The sequence below is a fragment of the Thunnus thynnus genome, chromosome 8 (genome assembly GCF_963924715.1).
Source record: "Thunnus thynnus chromosome 8, fThuThy2.1, whole genome shotgun sequence".
NCBI lineage: Eukaryota > Metazoa > Chordata > Actinopteri > Scombriformes > Scombridae > Thunnus > Thunnus thynnus.
In genome coordinates, this window is record NC_089524.1 from 8,565,423 (window position 1) to 8,582,908 (window position 17,486).

The 17,486-nt window shown below is 40.9% G+C and overlaps 2 protein-coding genes across 5 annotated transcripts; one reads left to right on the top strand and one right to left on the bottom strand.

The window, feature by feature from the left end:
* Positions 1-2,624: 2,624 nt before the first annotated feature.
* On the top strand, positions 2,625-9,968 carry ccdc17 (coiled-coil domain containing 17). Its single transcript, XM_067598163.1, has 14 exons — positions 2,625-2,822; positions 3,423-3,527; positions 4,070-4,193; positions 4,337-4,475; positions 4,879-4,998; positions 5,168-5,333; positions 6,219-6,306; positions 6,577-6,849; positions 6,910-7,021; positions 7,730-7,945; positions 8,098-8,233; positions 8,528-8,614; positions 8,821-8,931; positions 9,274-9,968. Exons 1-14 carry the CDS (start codon positions 2,625-2,627, stop codon positions 9,400-9,402), a joined length of 2,004 nt encoding a protein of 667 aa, XP_067454264.1. The 3' UTR covers positions 9,403-9,968.
* Positions 9,969-10,239: 271 nt separating this feature from the next.
* On the bottom strand, positions 10,240-17,349 carry nasp (nuclear autoantigenic sperm protein (histone-binding)). 4 transcript variants are annotated; one of them, XM_067596341.1, is made up of 15 exons: positions 17,192-17,348; positions 16,723-16,767; positions 16,519-16,632; positions 15,752-15,832; positions 15,346-15,452; positions 14,375-14,806; positions 14,016-14,077; positions 13,833-13,903; positions 13,603-13,676; positions 12,960-13,148; positions 12,690-12,862; positions 12,429-12,521; positions 12,237-12,311; positions 11,218-11,349; positions 10,240-10,443 (listed from the first exon to the last, which is right to left on the bottom strand). In XM_067596341.1, the coding sequence occupies exons 1-15, from the start codon at positions 17,227-17,229 to the stop codon at positions 10,405-10,407; spliced, it is 1,725 nt and encodes a 574-aa protein (XP_067452442.1). In that variant the 5' UTR covers positions 17,230-17,348; the 3' UTR covers positions 10,240-10,404. The 4 variants fall into 4 exon arrangements, with proteins under 4 accessions (XP_067452442.1, XP_067452441.1, XP_067452444.1 ...); XM_067596340.1 differs by having other exon boundaries at positions 14,372-14,806; positions 17,192-17,347; XM_067596343.1 differs by lacking the exon at positions 14,375-14,806 and having other exon boundaries at positions 17,192-17,349.
* Between the last annotated feature and the right edge of the window lie 137 nt (positions 17,350-17,486).

Sequence of the window (17,486 nt, forward strand, 5' to 3'; positions counted from 1 at the left end):
GAATCTCCTCCCGACAGAGCTGACCTGATAGAAGCTGTCCTTGTAGAGTCTAAAAGACTGTACAGACTGATTTTCCATGACACACTTCTGTTAAATGAAAGCAGAATATGTAGATGCTTCAGGGTATTTCTTGAATATTTAAAGGATAAGGCTGGTGATTTTCTATATTTCTCTGTATGTGCAGAGCCAAACCAACAATGAACTGATCCTACTTACAAGTATTGTGTGTGGATCCAAAGCCTTATTTCTCTTATTCCTCTGTGCATCAGCGAGCCACACCGCCGGTGACGGTAGTTTGTTTAGAAACAGCTGCAAAGACTAATAACAGTGATCACATTTTCAGTCTCCAGAGAGTAGTTCCTTGTAATGCAGTTTACAGTGTTTCGCTAGCTTGTTGTGCTACATATTATAACCTCTTGACTTTGTACTATATTGTAATTTTCTCAAAGAACTTCAGAGCAAAGTCAAGAGGTTGCAATATGTAGTACAACAAGCTAGTGAAACACTGTAAATGGAACTGCGTTACACAGAACTGGAGACTGAGAATGTGATCGCTGTCTTTCGAGCTGTTTCTAGAAGCTACTGTGACCATAATCTTTGTGGTGAAGGAACAGGTCAGTCAGCACAAATTAGTTTTTTGGACAACAATGGAGGTCCGTGGCACAGAGGAATAAGATGTATTAGGCTCGGGATACACACACAATACTTGTAAGTAGATCAATTAATTGTTGGTTTGGCTCTGCACATGAGATTTGTGGCCAACAAGAAAAAATACAGAAAATCACCAGCCTTATCCTTTACAAACATAAGACCAGACAAGATCATTGTTTGATGACTATTCCCTGTCCACTTTTTTACCAGACAGGTTTGTTGTTATGTTATTTCTCATTAAAGTCAGATTATTATCTGAATCTTACACTGAAACAACAGAGTGAATATACTCATTGAGGTCCAGGACTTTACTGTTGGTGCTTTGGAGCCAGACTTTCACTGCAGTCAGCCTCTCAGTGCGCTCACTCAAGGGTAAGAAAACATCAAAGGCGCGTTATGAATATTCAAATGGATGAAAGAAAGCATATGGACGTGTAATGCAGTTGGAGTAGTAGTGCAGAAATAGAAACAGGCTTACAGCTGCCACATACTCTACCCATGGAGTACAAGAAACTACTTAAATTTGGTGAATTACAGTATAAATATTTTACTATTACTATTGTACAGCTGGCTATGCACACAGCCAGTAAAACTTTTTCCTAAAGCTATTAATCAGAGGGAATCTAAGTTTTGATGTGACAAGACTAGAAAATTAAGGGTTAAAGACAGTGAATGGGTCATATTTTAATTTTTCCAACCAGAGTTTTAGGATTATTTTGTGCAAGTATTTACACAAAACACCTACGGTACATTGCACTCCACTCCCTCTTAAATTGATATGACAGCATTTTCCTAAATAAATAAATCTTTGAATGACCCATTTTAAAGGCAGTTTTTCTGTTATAATGAAGCCTATTCTATTATAGTACTGCTTGTAATTTCATGTACGGCTTAGAAAATGAAGTGTCATGTCCGGTAAGTCTGTGTGTCTGTGTTGATAAATGAATTAAATGTATTGATTACCTGCATGTTGATACTGAAACCCTCAATGCATTCTCCCTGACAGTTTCATTTAAATGATTATAAACAGAGAGAGAGAAGAAACAAGATTCACACTTATTCAAACAAGGTTTTCTGATCAAAGCACTTAGAACCAGATGTTTGTCATATTTTTTGTTTCGGTTGTGCAATTAAACCAAATACAACCTATTATCTTCTTTCCAGTCATTATGCCAAAACCAGCATGATACCTAGTGGTGTAGTGGCTTATTATTTGCTTGGGACTGTTTGTTTTTCTTAAATTTAGCCCGTAAGCTTAACTTTTTTATTGCATATGGGAATTGATTTACAATTTCTAATTAAGGTTACAAATACCAGATGAATATGACAGTATGTAGACATTCATACAAATTACATGCTTCATGCAAGAACATTTTAAAGCTTGTCAAGACTAATCTTTGCTATTTCTGAGGGTTGTTAATGTGTGTGTCCCAAAACAACAAATACTCTCTTGTGGTATAATTCTCTCATATCATAAGAGCTATTCATATTCAAGCTGCCTTTTTGGACATTTTAGGCTGTGGGTTTTGTCCTGGTGGGAAAACATGTTAAAATTATAACACTGACACATTGATATACAGTATAGAAACACATATTTATCAAATAGACAGAGGTAAAGGCTGGCGAGTTCAGAGGAACTCACCACACCCTTACAACAAAGTCAGTGGCATGGCGACAGTCGCTAACAAACATGTGAGCCAGAAACTCAGTAATTAAGGAACAAAGCAAACGTGTTTCACTACCTTTAAATGAGCTGATGCAACACTAAGAATAAGAGGTGTTTTATTTTTATGTTCCAAGAAATCTCTTTCTTGGAACATTTTTAGTGGGACTTTTCTCTTTCAAGTGTGTTATTCCTGCAATATTTCAGTTAGTGGATAGACTATTAATCTAATAGATAACCATACATTATTTTAGCTGAAGTCCTGCAAACATTTTTTTTAATTTTTACGAAACATTAGCTTTGACACCAAATGGAGGAAGAGTTCATCTGTGGAGTCTGTCACATGGTGTTTCGCTCCACTGGGCTGCTCGAGAAACACAAAGCACTGTTCTGCATTGGGAGTGAGGTAGGGCACCTTCGGGTGCGAAGGCACAGCTCTGAGATTCTCATCAGAGACAACGCTGGAGATGTGCACCCTAAACAGACCAGAACCCCTGATCTTGTACAGGTAAGCAAGTAATACTGATTAAGTAAGGGAGAGCAGGGAGGGGGTAACAGGAAGAGTTCTTTTATCTTAAGAAAGTGAGTATAAAGTGATTTTGATACATATATGAGTGATTTTGAGATCTCATCACTGTTGCAGTAGATACTCAATAAAGTCATATTATTTATTTGTTGAAGACTTTACAATATGAAGCTATTAACTTACCATGAATGTGAAAATTGGTCTGTTTGTTGTGTTGATAGCTCAGATAATATGCATTAATGGTATCTTTTTAAAATCCTGGATTTTTTCTTTAAATAAATAATACTGAGTCCTAAATATAATGCAGTCCTGTACAACAGCACCATAAATCACCATAGAGTTGGTCTCACAAATCACCATAGAGCTAAATCAACACACCTCTAGCTAATATGTGTCAGATACAGGTGTACCTAATAAACTGGAAGTGACAGTTCAATATTATTTATATATGTATGTATGTTTTAGGGTGGATGTTCTCTTTAACACTCTAATAAACAATAAAGCTGATTTTATGTGCCATCTCTGTCATTCAAAAAAACAGATGCAGCGGAAAACATTGTACATGTATTTGTGTTTGTGCAGCTCAGAGGTCAGTGGAAGAACATCACCAGGTGGAGGAGTGTTGATGCTGAGCCAAAGTCAGGAAAAGCAGAAGAGAGTGCTGCTCTACAAAACCTCACTGATGAGGTAAAAACTGAACCGCTGCACAAACCACACTTCATCTTTCCTGCCAACATCCAAAACACAATGGAAAAACAATTGTATCCATCCACCAGAAGCATTTTAAACTGATTCTCTCTTCTCTGACTTTCAGTTTCACAAGTTGAGGATGTCTGTTGAAGAAATTTTACCAAACGGGTCAAAAAGGAGCACCGACACTGAGGTGACTGCTCTTCCAGTCTCTTTCCTCATACTGTACATATTTTTCTTTTTCCTTTTACTGTACCATTCAGCCCATGGTATGTGGTGAGCACTTATCAATGTACCACAAGCATGCACATTTCTTCTATGTTGTAAAAAGCTCTTCAATAATAGATTAAGTCATCACCCAGCGGTGTCAGGATGAGTCACAGGTCACTCTGGGAGAAGACAGATACAAGACAAGAGTACATTTTAATGATAGTGGGTCTCCGGGTGACAAAAGAAATGAGTCATTTTGCTCCAGGGTGTAAGATGTTTAAAAATCAATGCTGATGATGAATCCGTCCGCTTATAAACACATTTCTTAGGCTTGTGGGCGTCAGCTGGGTCACACTGACAGACTGAAGGAGATGAGGGAAATGGCAGCTCTCCATGAGCACCAGCTGGCCCTGATACATGCTCACAACCAGCAGCTGGAGCAGCAGAGAGACGGTGAGCAACAAGCTGCTTGAGACCCTGTAGGCCAAATATCTCCTCTGGCCTTTGTGTGGAAAATGTAGGCATCATCTCAAATATACACTTGATATCAACATCAGAGATTGCTCTAAAACTGTGTTATGTGTATTGTGTGTCAGAGCTGGCCCTTCAGGTAAGTGTGCTGACTGAGCAGAGCAACATAACTCACCTGGAGGGTCTGCTGACGGAGCTCAGAGAGCAGGAGGAGAGGAACAAGGAAACACTGCAACAACTCGCTGAACACCTCCACACATTACAGTAAGTGTGTGTGTGCATGATCCAGTTTCAGGCTTTTCTTATCAAGTAAAAGTAGCAATACTACAGTGTAAAAATATTACTGTGCTCAAGATTGATATTAGAAATTAGCTCCACTAATACAAATGTGGCATTTGAAGAAAAACGACTGCTTCTGTAGTGCTCTCTCACCAAGAGGAATATTTAGTAAAATATGTCTTTTTTTTCTAGCTGTTGGATGACTCAGAGCATCAATTATGTGTTTCATTATGCCTGGGTAGTTCCTCATTGCACCATTTGTGGTCGAATAAATTGAATTTCCTATTGTGAGGTACTGTGGATACTGGCTGGGAGACTTTCTGTAGATGCCACAATATGATCTCATTTAGATGATCTACAATGTTTTTATTTCTCCTTTTCTTTTTAGTATAAAAGAGGTCTCTGTACCTGCTGATCAGCTAGCTCCACACAAGAATAAAAGGATGCATCATGATGACAACTATGAGCTCATTTCTACTGTGGATGGCCCTCTCTCAGCACAGATAAAGTATAAACCTACATTTTTCAAGAGTAATTTATTTTAAAACCACTTTGCTGTTAGGAGAAAACAAGATCAAATGCTGTTACTGTTACAAAAAGCAGGTTGCTTATATGATTATGAGTACATTCGACTGAGCTGTATGGTTATATCAAGTAAAAATCTGTCACTGGTGCAGAGCTCTGCGGCAGGCATACATGCAGTCAGGTGGGTCAGATCCAGCCATTGTGGCACATATGATTGACCTGCAGGCAGAAGCCCAAAGACTGGAGAAGAACCAACCAGCAACAGCCGCCAAGGCCAGGAAGAAAGAGAGTAAGAATCAGAGCGATGATGAAGAGAAAGTATGTTGTGTTTGTCACTGTATAAGTCTCAGCTGTGTTAATGTATTTAAGTAGAGCAGGATGGGCTTACTGCAGAATTCACAGGCTTTGTTTATTAAGTTTACTCGGCTTGATTTTTCTGCTCTGAAAACTAATTTACACCACCGAGTCCATGATGAGGGAATTCTAGTCCATTATCTTTTTTTTTCACATCATCAGTTATAACACCTAAAACACAGTGAATGCAAAACGCACTCTGGATTGGAGCATTGCACTTTAAATAAGGACATAAAAAGTAAAACAAAACAAAAAACTTTACATGAAAAAATGACAAAAAATAAATAAATACTGTCACACATAAACTACATTTCTTCATCACTTAATCAGAAAGTATAAAGTTAGTAGGGTAACTTGGTCGCCCAGTATTATTTTGCAAGTGGCCTTTTGCAGCATGCGTCAGTTTTACCGTTGCCAGGCAGCTTGAGAGGCTTTTTATCCATTGAGTATCAATGGAAGTGCAATACAATATTTTGCCTGCAGGATATTTTGATAGTTTCATATCATCAGGAAAGAGACCCAAGACGCAAAGACGGGGGCAGACAGGTAATGTTAATGAAACAATATCTAATAAGATCTGCGCTGTTTTTATCGCTTTTTTTCGTTTGGTACATTCAGCTGAAGATGAAATGTATTGTTTAACATAGATTATCAACTCAGGAGACTTGGGCTCCCTGCTTAGCAAATTAAGCCATGAGGCAATAAACAAAACCTTGTCTCAAGTATTCAGTACAAACTCCAGGCTTATGACACAGAATTGAGGGTAAATTACTGTTTGACCCTGAGCCACATCTCTGGTTGTCCTCGTGCCCAGATGTGAAGCCTCTTCAGCGGGGTCCAAGCTGGGAGCTGCTGGCTGTGGAGCAGGAGAACCAACGACTGGAAGAGGAGATCCTCATGATCCAGCTGGCCAGGAAGAAACATCATAACTATGAAGGTTGGACAGTGTTCCTCGACTCTGGAACAGCCTCCTCTGCAAAGTCTCAGAGAAGCAGTGCATTTCTTTAAAAAGTTTTTCTTTTTCTTTATTTAACTACTTTAACTTTGTGGATTACACATTTATTTCTCCTCATTTTATATATAGTGTTCTCTGTCTCCTTCCTGTAAAGCAATTTGTAACCTTGTTTTGCTGCATAAATAAATGCTGTTTGCTTGCTTTCTAAACATGTCTGACAGCTCACAGAGGATGTTTTATTGTGTTCTGCAGCAGCAGCGAGGACTGAGCTTGAGCTGATTCAGACTCAGAACCTCCAGCAGATTGTTGCTCTACAAGCAGAGATGGAAAGAAGCAAAGAAACTCCCAGGCCTCGCAGACAGCCTCCTCCACCTCCAATCCCCTTCCAACCCAACACCCACACGCATGTACCTCTTCCCCTGGTACACAGTTTACAACTGCAGTCAAACATGTTTATGAACTCTGGTTTCAGGCAGTTTTTCAATCCAACTAATGTAAAAGTTGCTTTCAATCATGTCATAAAAAGTCCTTAGATGACTGATTGCTCAATAATAATTTACTGTCAGTGTTTGTTTATGACATTGATTCAGAAATGTCTCTGTGTGCCTCAGCTCCAGGCCAGATCCTTCACCTCTCCATTAGGAAGATGCATGGTGGACCCACTGGACTCCCTGAGTCCAGCACCCTATGACCCTGCGTCAGTTTAGTTCCCCACACCGTCCACCAAACAGGCCATTTACATGTCAGAATCAGGCTGGAGTTTAGCTACACACTGAGCTCACATCAAGCAACAAATAGAAACAATCACTCACACTGCATTAACTATAATGTGTAAACTAGGTACATTACTGTAAGTAACATTTATATTCCCACTGATAACAAAATTACTGAAACATAAGGATCTTTAACAGGTATACAGCATTTCACTACCGCTAAACAAAAACACTTAACCAAAAGAGATGTGCTATTATTAAAATCAGCTCACATACAATCCATAATATGTCAAATCCTCACTTCAAATCTGCATGTTTCTTACACACAATTACCCCAAAACCTATTTAAACAATAAATAAAAACACTGGACTTACCCTTAGCTGCACACTTTACACAGGAACCAAATCAGTTAAACTCACACAAAACACATCAAACACCCAAAATCTGTCTCCATACTAAGCAGAAAAACTGTGTGTTGCAACTGCACAAAATATTGGTCTCAATTAGCCAGTTAAGCTGCCTCTATGTAACAGTATACAGAACGGGTTGTATATTTAAATCTTCTCATATAGCCTATAATTCAAGTGACACATTCAAGTAGTAATAAAGTGACTGTGAATCACATCGAATCATCTACTCATCCTGTCGATGATTTACCTCACTGAGTGAAAGATGATCTCTGGTTTTTCAGAGCTGGTTTTGTGGTTTTTTATGACCTGGTGCTGGGAATTGACGCCTCTCAGACGGTGTTGCGCCTGGTGGCGGCTCTCTACTCTGAAGGTCAAGAAGTGGGACCACTGACTCCGCTGCCCCCTGTCCAGTGCCTGCCGGGAGTGTCCCTGCCGTACACTCATAGCCTGCAACCTGGAAACTATGCCCTCCTGTCTGTCAAACAACCTTTACCCAGGTAGGGACAACACCTAGAGAGGAAGTTGGTTATATTTATACGTATATCTACAGGATCTACTATATAGCAGTGAAGCTGTCGCATGCAGTTATGACATTATATGCATTGTCTGTCTATATACTGTATATCTCTCTAACCTTTTCTCCCTGTAGGATCCAGCCGTCACGCTCCCTCTCTCTAGTGGTGGAGATCCAGACAGCAAGAGATCTGGATGTTTATAACCAGGACGTCTTCAAACTGCTGCCCTGTGGCTGGACACGACTGGAACTCTTTGACCAACACAACCAGGTCTAAAAGCAGGATCAGTCACAGCTTGTATACTGCTGTAAAAATGTGCAAATCCATTTTATACTATATGGGAATTTGTGATGTTATTGCAGTAGCTACAGCAGTGTCTTATGTGTGCTCTTATTGCAATCTGTAAAGATGTACAGTAAAGGAATCACTACACCTGCATAAGGAGCATTAATCTATCAGAGTTGATCATACAAGCCTCAATAGTTTTAACACATTTCTAACTGACCCAATACTCTTTTTTAAAGTATATGTGATAACATTTTAATATTTTCTCTTCACCAACAGCTCTGTAGTGGCCACTGGAGGGCGCCAGTGCGCAGACTGCCTATTAGACCCTCCTTAAGCCTTGCCCAGCTCAACTCAATACCTCAGGTATAAAGACACCAAGAGTTATCAGGTTCAAATCCTGAGACCAGCAGGTGCTACTATACATACACAGTACTGTATCCATGTATGTTGTCTATCAGATGTTATATCTAGGCAGCAATTTGATTGAGATTTTAGGGCCAAAGCACTGTTTTGGTTTAGAAAGAGCAAGGCGGTAAATTACAGACCTGACTCTATCTGTGTCTTTAAAGGTGGACAACATGGAGCTGTGTGTACGTTTGGTCAACAGTCGAGATGGAGATGTGCAGACTGTGGTAAAGCCCGACCCCAGCAGCACCAGCCACTATAAATATCCAGCTGTGGTAGGTTAAGAAGAGCCTGAATGGATTCCAGTATTTGTGCTGAAAACCAGCTTATCAAAGGAATTTGTTATACACAAGGCTCATACTGTAATTTGAATTAATTTGGTTTTGCTCCAGTGTCAGTCCAGATGTTTTGTCATCTTTAGCCAGAGACAATTAAATCTGTGACAGTTTACACTGAGAATAATGTAAATACTATGTACCACTATCAGACCACCTACACAGGACCAGAATACTGGAGAATTTAATCATCTTGCATTGGAGGCAGGTGCATGCTACACTTTTTATTTTTTTTTACACAAGATGCTTCATTGCAGTGTTGTGTCTTGTGTCTCAACACAGGTGTCTACTCTTCCTGTGACTCTTCCTGTTTCAGCTCCGCAGTCCTCTGGAGCGGATCAACTCTCCTCCCACCTGCCCTTCACTGATCACCAAGAGCCTCCCCCCACAGAGGAGGCCAGTCAGAGCTGAAAAAGACATCAATACCATACAGGATGTTACACAGGATGTTTCTTCCACATCTTTAATGATGATTTATGTGGTGTAATTGTGTAGAAGTGTAAACGAGGGCCACTGCAGGAATTTATTTCACTTGTTTTGTGATTGAGGTATGCAGTGGTCTACATTCAGGGCCTTTATGCAAGACGTGTTATATGAACATGAAGCAATGAGCTGTTGGAAAGAAGAGCACAGGGATTTGACTTTCCAGTGTTAAAATTAAACTGTTTTAACTGAAGTGCTTTCATTTTTTGTACAGTCATACTTTTAGGATTGCAACAATGATTCATTGTTGGGGTTTTTTTTTTCCCCAAATTGTTTGGTCTATAAATGTAAGGCAATAGTGAAAATACTCCCCAATTTCCGAGAGCCCATGGTAATATTTTCAAATGTTTGTTCAACCAACAGTTCAAAACCCAAAGATAATTGATTTCTTATCATAAAAGACTCAGAAAACCAGAAGCTTTGTACATTTAAGACAGCTTGAGCAACTTTGCTTGCAACAAATGTAAACTTCTTATCAAAACTTGCAGATTCATGTGAAGTCAGTGGACTAATTATTGCAGCCGTTTCCTGTTGAACCTGTTGCAGTGGTGGAGTATTCATTAGAAAAAAGTAATGTTTGGAAAAACTTTCCCCACTCAGAATAGTCTGATTTATGCATTTATACATCAACTTTAGTCTGAATATGTTGAACACATTCGAGATGTCCCACCACTGTGGCTGTCTAACAACATCTAATGTTTTGCCATTCAAAGCCATAACTGTGTTTTGAGTCCTCAAAGTCAAAAGAAGGTTGGTGATACAATCTTACTTTTGCAAATTCTTTATTCTTTTTTTACTACAAGTATACAAAACTGGACAGACAAATCTATGAAAATGGATCTTATTTACAAAAACAAAAGTGTTGTAGGTGGAGGGGCTCGACAGGCATGCTGTGCTGGTTTTTGAAGATCAGGAAAGAGGTGAGGATCATCACGCCGAAGACTTGACAGAGGCTGACTGGTTGGCAGGCTGCAGGAAACAAGGAAAAAAAACACAAACAATTTAACATAACAGCAGGAAAGGCTTCAGACTGAACTCTGCCTTCTTCCAGTCAAGAGAAAAATGTTCAGATTGCTGATTTGTCTTGATTAACTCTTGTAAGAGCTCTCATCGCTGCAGTTTTTAAAACTAATACAACTTGAACAGTCACAAAAATGATTTCATTTGTTCCTTTTTGAAAACTGCACAAAGACATACACACACTTTCTGAACTTTCAGTGACGCAAGCAGTTTGTTCTGATTCAAGTCATCATTTAAGACAGCAGTAACTTAAATCACAGGAACACTTGAGGCTTTAAATGTAGTTAGGTGGTCTGGGACTGAACGGTGTGATTTTCACCTGTATAGACACCAAGAATATTTGAGTGGTGATTTTGAACAAAAAGCCATATGATAGTCACCTTTTTGTCTTGCCCCTACACTTTAAAGCCAGCCAGAAGGTCCCAGACACAGATCTTACCACAGGCATTCAGTTTCATCATGTGAACCCATACAGAGTTAAAAACACCACATTACAAAAGGATTCCTCTCAACTTTGTGGTAGACGTCTCTGCATTTTCCCTCCATTTTTATAGATTCCAGGACTGGAAAACAACCCGAACACGGATTGAGACGTGATTACTCTCTCAAACCCCGTAAGTAGTAACTACTGTATCCAAAAACAGCATCACCACAGCGCAATCTTATTTTAAGACTGCGGTCCTCAGGTTTTATCTCTTTGTAGGAATATATTCTAACACTCGCCTCCTGTGATTTTTCCTCCTGGACTCCATTGCCGTTGCTGGCACTAGAACCCCCACTGCCATTAACTGTGGCTTCCTGTTTCGCCTGCTTAGCATCAGTGTCCTTTACTGGGCTCTCCTCCTCTGGTTTCCTCTGTGTAGAAACATAACCAGGACAAAAGGGGAGGGAAGAGAAGACTGAAGGCCGCTGTACACAACTGTATTCCATGCAAAACAACCTTTGAGGGTAATATTTAGAAAAAAGGGGAAACCGAATTCAGCACAGAAGCTGCCCAACAATTACAATTGTCAAGGTCACAATTTGATGCATCATGCACACAGCCCAGATCAAAAGCTTAATTACTAGTATTAAGCTCTACCACAACACAGTCACCTACACACATACACACCACAACTACAGTTCACTAAAACAAAAAAGTCACACTTCAAACACTGCAAGGGCCACACACCAGCTAAAAGATTGACACTCACAGAAAGCCATGACTTCCTGACGTGTGTTCAGACAGAAAGTGATGTGGAATTTTAGGAAGTTGCCCGAAAGTCAAGGGAAAGATGTGAATTTGGCGGCGGGGGGCCACACAAATGATGTGACGCGTTTGAGTGAAACGGTTTCATTTTGAACGAATTTGCACTTTTCCCCAGACTTTATGGATCTGCATCATAAACCTTCAGGGTCAAGAGGAGAAAGTAAAGGCTGGAGTAATAGAATTGACCAAAAAACACCAGGTCAGTGGGTCTGGTGCATAAACTGGATATTTGGTCCAATGGTCAACTTTGTGTAGATGACAGGAGGGGAAAAAATTCACTTTGCTTTCTGTCTGAAGACACAACTTAGAACTAGAGCAGGCAAGCACACCTCGCAACATAAAAACATGGCCAGTTTCAATATACAGATTACAGCCCCGGTATGGAAGGTTTTTATTCCTGCTAGACTTCTGCTGCTGATCTGTCAGATAAAAAAAAAATTGCAGAATTCAAGATGATTAGTGGAAACTGGCGAGAGGAGATAAGTAGCCTCACCTTTTTCCTGACGAGGTGGGAGATGTCGGAGACGGCTTTGGAAGATGAGGCGCTGTCAGATGATTTCACTGGGATCTGAAATAGAAATGTTTAAATTCGTTTGTGATGTTTATTTGGGGAGGGCATTAGCGTATGTAGGTTTTTTTAACCCAAGTTTTTAAGATCTATGTGCAATACAAAGTTCTTCCTTACCGTGCTGACTGTTGCAAATGCAGATGAAGATGATGATGAAGATGAAGGGCCCCCGTTTTCACATAGGAATGCTGAGGAGGTTGAGGCACCGCCCTGCAAGAGGTTGGTCAGTTACCCAAGAGCAAAGGCTGCATCAACTTGCCCCTTTCATACATCTATACTGCACTTAAACATGGTTTGCACTTTTCATTCTCACAAAGAGAAAGAATGTTTTAACCGCTGGATCCTTTAACCCATCATTTTGTTGTCCCGTCTACCTACTAGCGTCTGCTGGATGGCATGCGAGGCGGCGCTGGCTGTTCTCTGGCTTTCCTTGGCATCCTCCACTTTTTCCTTGATGTCAGGCAGAAGCCGCTTCAGCTCTTCTATCTCGGTCTTCTCTTCCGCTGCCCCGTCTGCACCCTCTGCTGCGTCTATCACCTCCTGCAGCATGGCTATACACAGACAGTGACTGGGATCAGCACATCATGATACAGTCTCATTGGTGGTCATGTTTATCTAAAAATGACGTAGCAATTAGGTATGTCTTACCCAGGCGGGTCTCGATGACCTTTATGGAGCTGTTGTAGTGCTGGATGGCCTGGCTGTACTGATCCATGTAGCACAGCGTAGTGGCGACATGGTAGTGGGTCTCGGCCAGCAGACGACTGTGAGGAGGCAAATGCTTCAGCTGCAGGGTGAGACACTCCTGGAAGTCGTCTAGCGCCTGAGGATAGTTACCTGGCAGAGGGAACAGATGAGTCAAATTTGGATAGGTGAAGAAGTTAAGGGCGGGTTATGCTCAATAATAAATAATCTGCATGATTGTTGAACATTAGAGGGCAAAAATGTTTGTAGACGTTCCAAACAGCCACACTTGAGGGTGGAGTAAAACGTCAGCTGGCACAGGGAAGGGGGAGACAATTGCACACATTTTCAAGTAGTCTCTCTGGGAAGGTAGTTAGTGTTTCACACATCAGGGGTGACGAATAGTTGTAAAGTACGAAAAAAAAAAGCTAGAGTTCTTCAAACCCTGGCTCCTTTCTCTCTTCTGCATTCCTGCGAATCACTGCAGCAAGCAGGTGTGAATGTCAGATTGTCAGTTTCACAACGTTGCAGAAATTTTAAAAGACACTGCTCCCCAGTTCTGATGTCTGAAAAGTGTAGGGACGAGCAATAATGAAAGCAAACTTACCTGATTCAGCACTGACTTCTCCAAGTTTCAGATATGCCTGGGCTGCCATTAGCTGGTCATCTTTGCTTTCCTTTCTGTGTAGATTAATAAGGGAAGATGGGAAATATACACTTAGGCTTCAAATAAACATTATAATCATTCTAAAAAAACAGTAAATGCAATCTTTGATCCTTGAGCAGCACCTTATGGGGTTTTTCCAATTCATCAGCAACTTCATCTGGCAATGTTACCTTTTGTAGATGACTTTAGCTACCTCCAGCATCTCCCATGCCAACTGCAAGTTTCCAACTTCTTCCTCTTCCTGGAAGGCAGAGACAGCATACAATAAACCAAAGACAAAAACAAAAAAACACAAGTTGTTTGTATTTTCTATCCAATTTCAACAGATTCCAATGTGTTGTGCAAGGACTCACCTTATCGTCACCATTTTTCTCTCCATCCTCATCGTCGTCATCATCGTCGTCGTCGTCATCATCTGTGGAAGCCACAGGAGAATTACTACAGTGAGATAAATGTTTCCCCTACAGTGCAACTCATGTTAAGTATTAACGCAAGTCAAACGTGCACAAAAATGGACTAAAAAAGAAAAAAGTTTCCTAGAAGTGCAGTTTACACTTGCTCTGGTGCATTTCCCTTCACCCTTTGTGACACCTGTACATGTGGACCGGATCAATGAGAGAGAGGAAAGGGGGACAAAACAAAACCAACAAAATCCCCGGCTTGTGCTGCACCCATCCATACAAACAGTACTGTGTATCTGAAGAACTACTGCCCTCTGGTTCCTCCTCATCCTGTTCAGCCTCTGGTTTGGATCCCTCGTCTTCTCCTTCCTCTGGCTTTGCCTTCGTCTTCTCGCCATTCTGCTCTTTTGAACCTTCAACCTTGTTCTCTGTCACGGTTTCTTTTCCAGGAGACCCTGTAGGACTCTGCCCCACACCGTTCACAGCACCCGGGCTCTTCTCAACTCCGTTCACTTTGTCTTCCTGGACCGTACTCTTCTCTTCCCCGTTTACAGGTGAAACACGGGGTTTCTCTGATCCATTAACAGCGTGTTTGGCTGGGGACTTCGCCACACCGTTTTCCTTTTTCACTTTAGTGCTGATCTTCCCATCCTCTGACTCCAGCTTAGTGTCAACTGCTGCAGTCTTTTCCTCCTCTGCCATTGCATCATACACCTGCTTTCGTAGCTCATCTCTAGTTTTTTCTGCACCAGAGTAGCATGTGAGAAATGTTCTTAATAGATTAGTCTGGTGAGGTTTTCTGAAAACCACATTAGCCTCATATTTCAACTCATGATTTGACTTCCAATGCTGCTGTGTTTGTGTGCGATTAGACATGAAAGATGGAAATGTTATGTCTCCATGCATTTCTGCTATCACGCCAAGGTGGGAAAACGGTAGTGAAACCTTTTTTGGCTGCCTACCAGCACAAGAAACATGTACACATTTCTTAGGTTACTATATGGATGTGTCAACTGTTTGCTATTGTTGACAGCGTAGGCAGCCATGATCTTTAACTTCATTTTGTGAACTGAGGTTAATAAAATAGAAGTGAAACCTCTGGGACAAACTTGCTATAAATTAAAAATGGAGTTCATCTAACTGTCTGACTAAGAAGATCAGGGTTTGTTTCAGTTTCATCATAATAATTTTCCTAGTGGGAAATCATAACTGACAAAATATAAAAAAAAGTTAGTTACTTTTCAGTGCTAAAAAGATAGTTGGAAATACTTATGATACTGACCATCCAGGTTGTTGGCACTTTCAATATTTGGGTTGCTAGGTTGCTCCTCTTCCTCAGATTCTTCTGGGACTCCCTCCAGGGCATTACCGAGGACAGTGTTCTCCATCCTAACCAAAACACAAGAGACCACAAATTACCCAAAGTTAACAGAATACACTGCTTAATGGGAAAGGAAAGACTTTGAGGCTCTCTAAATCCAATTTAACAGCTGTCCAGTCAGCACTTTCACTTTGAATAGTCAGTGCGAGGACTTAAGATCAAATTCTAGGCCTGAGTAGACATCAGGAAAATGCCATACTGAGAAAAATAAACATGTGATTGAACTTAAACCAACTTTGAATCAGCCTTACAGTGAAACCATCTTTTATACAGTATAAAAAGATTCAAAGTGAGTAATTTAAGTTACCTGGCAAGCTCCAGTAGGGACTTCCCACACAGGAAAAAGGCCTCACCACACTCATCTGCAGTGTCCCCGTACCTCTCAGCCCTGACAGACAGACATTACAAGTATTAAAAGGAGCAAGTTTTACTGGAAGGAAAGTACAGTTTAATGTTACATTACCAAAACTACTGGAATTCAGTTGAAGTATGATTCAATCTCATTTCAATATGCATTTTGCACTGACCAATACATTCTCAGAAAGTTGACATTTAATCACTTAAAAAGGATAGTTTTGCCATAAATCATTCCTTCTGAAGTCCTCCTTCACAAAAGATGTATTTAAGAGTTTCTTAAGCTAATATGAGGCTTTATCCATCCAAATGAATCAAATCAAGTAGACATCTTTCAACATTACAATCTTTTTAGTGCCAAAGTCCCTCTTTGTTACTATACTTCCATCCGAGCTGAACAGGGAAACACAAAGAGGGAATTTGATGCTAAAAAGACTGTAAATGTGGCAGATATCCACTTGATACAACTAACCTCAGACTGCTGAAGTCTTATAAAAGCTTCAGATAACATTTAAATGCATTTTTGCACAACATGACTGTGTGGACATATTGTGGATTTTGCCACCCCCCCTTACCTACATTGAAAGCACATTTGAAGAGGATCTTTTAATAGCCAATATGAACAGAAGGAGTGATTACAGTGAGGAAACCTCTTTCAGTGTTCATATGGACACCTGAATGTTGTTTTAAGACCCTGAATCCTGAATCCCTGATACTCACAACATGCCGCAGGCGTCCTGGAAGACACTGACAGCGGAAACAACATCTCCCATCACGAGATGCCTGTTCCCTGTGCCTATCAGCTTCTTTGCCTCCTCCATGACGTCAACAGAGCTGCAAGAAATACAGAGCATGTGTAATAATAAGTCAAAGTCCAGTAATGTTTTGAAGAGAGGCAGCAGAGTTGTTTGTTCATTTACTCACCTGTCTGCTGCAGCCGCTGACGAGGAGCACGGCTTCTCCTCCACACTTTAAAAAAAAGTGAACAGAGATTAAGAAAAAAACAAAAACAAACACCGGAGTTCAGTCAAGGCCGTTATAAGTTGCCTGGCCTGAATCTCAAGTACAGACACACCTAGTTTTTACTGTTGAACCACTCACTTGACATCCGGCTTTATTGTTGTTAGCACCGTGTGGTTGTTAGCCAACTAGCTTGCAAGTGGCGGTGTAAGCGATGTCTGTTAATAGCGTTTGCAGCCACCACCGGGTACACCGGTTAACTTTAACAGCTACTGTACGTTTGCATAACTGAGAGATATACAACAATCAATACTTATCACACAGGGTCGCGAACGGCTGCCGCGTTTTCAAGCTACAGGCTAGCTAGCTGTGTTTTCCCAGGGTAACGTAACGTTTTAGCGACTACAGTGAAACACTATAAGCGAGTCTTTACCTCCCGGAACTGGACGCGGCGGACGTTTCCTCTGGCATGCTTTCAGGAGGACAGTAAAGACGGCAGAGAGACACAAAACCGACGGTCTAGTGCAGCTTGAATGAAGTACAGATGGACCTCCTGTGTCTTCGTTGGCGCGCTTAAATAGAGAAAAGAAGGCTTTCTATTTCCGCTTAACTTGGAACGCGGGAGATTGTTGTTAAAGGGGCCGCAGCAGGGCTCGTGGTGCATTCAGGGGTCGTGGGAAAAGCAAAGTACAATCAAAACCAGCATGCATGCAAAGCATCAGTGGTGG

Excerpts from the sequence above, each read along its gene's own strand:
- ccdc17 (XM_067598163.1), top strand. The coding sequence starts at position 2,625 with ATGGAGGAAGAGTTCATCTGTGGAGTCTGTCACATGGTGTTTCGCTCC. Across the intron at positions 2,823-3,422 it reads GAACCCCTGATCTTGTACAG|CTCAGAGGTCAGTGGAAGAA; the intron begins GTAAGCAAGTAA and ends GTGTTTGTGCAG. Across the intron at positions 7,946-8,097 it reads GTCAAACAACCTTTACCCAG|GATCCAGCCGTCACGCTCCC; the intron begins GTAGGGACAACA and ends TTCTCCCTGTAG.
- nasp (XM_067596340.1), bottom strand. The coding sequence starts at position 17,229 with ATGCCAGAGGAAACGTCCGCCGCGTCCAGTTCCGGGAG. Across the intron at positions 14,078-14,371 it reads TGAGGAGGAACCAGAGGGCA|ATGATGACGACGACGACGAT; the intron begins GTAGTTCTTCAG and ends TGGCTTCCACAG. Across the intron at positions 12,312-12,428 it reads CATTTGCAACAGTCAGCACG|ATCCCAGTGAAATCATCTGA; the intron begins GTAAGGAAGAAC and ends TTTCTATTTCAG.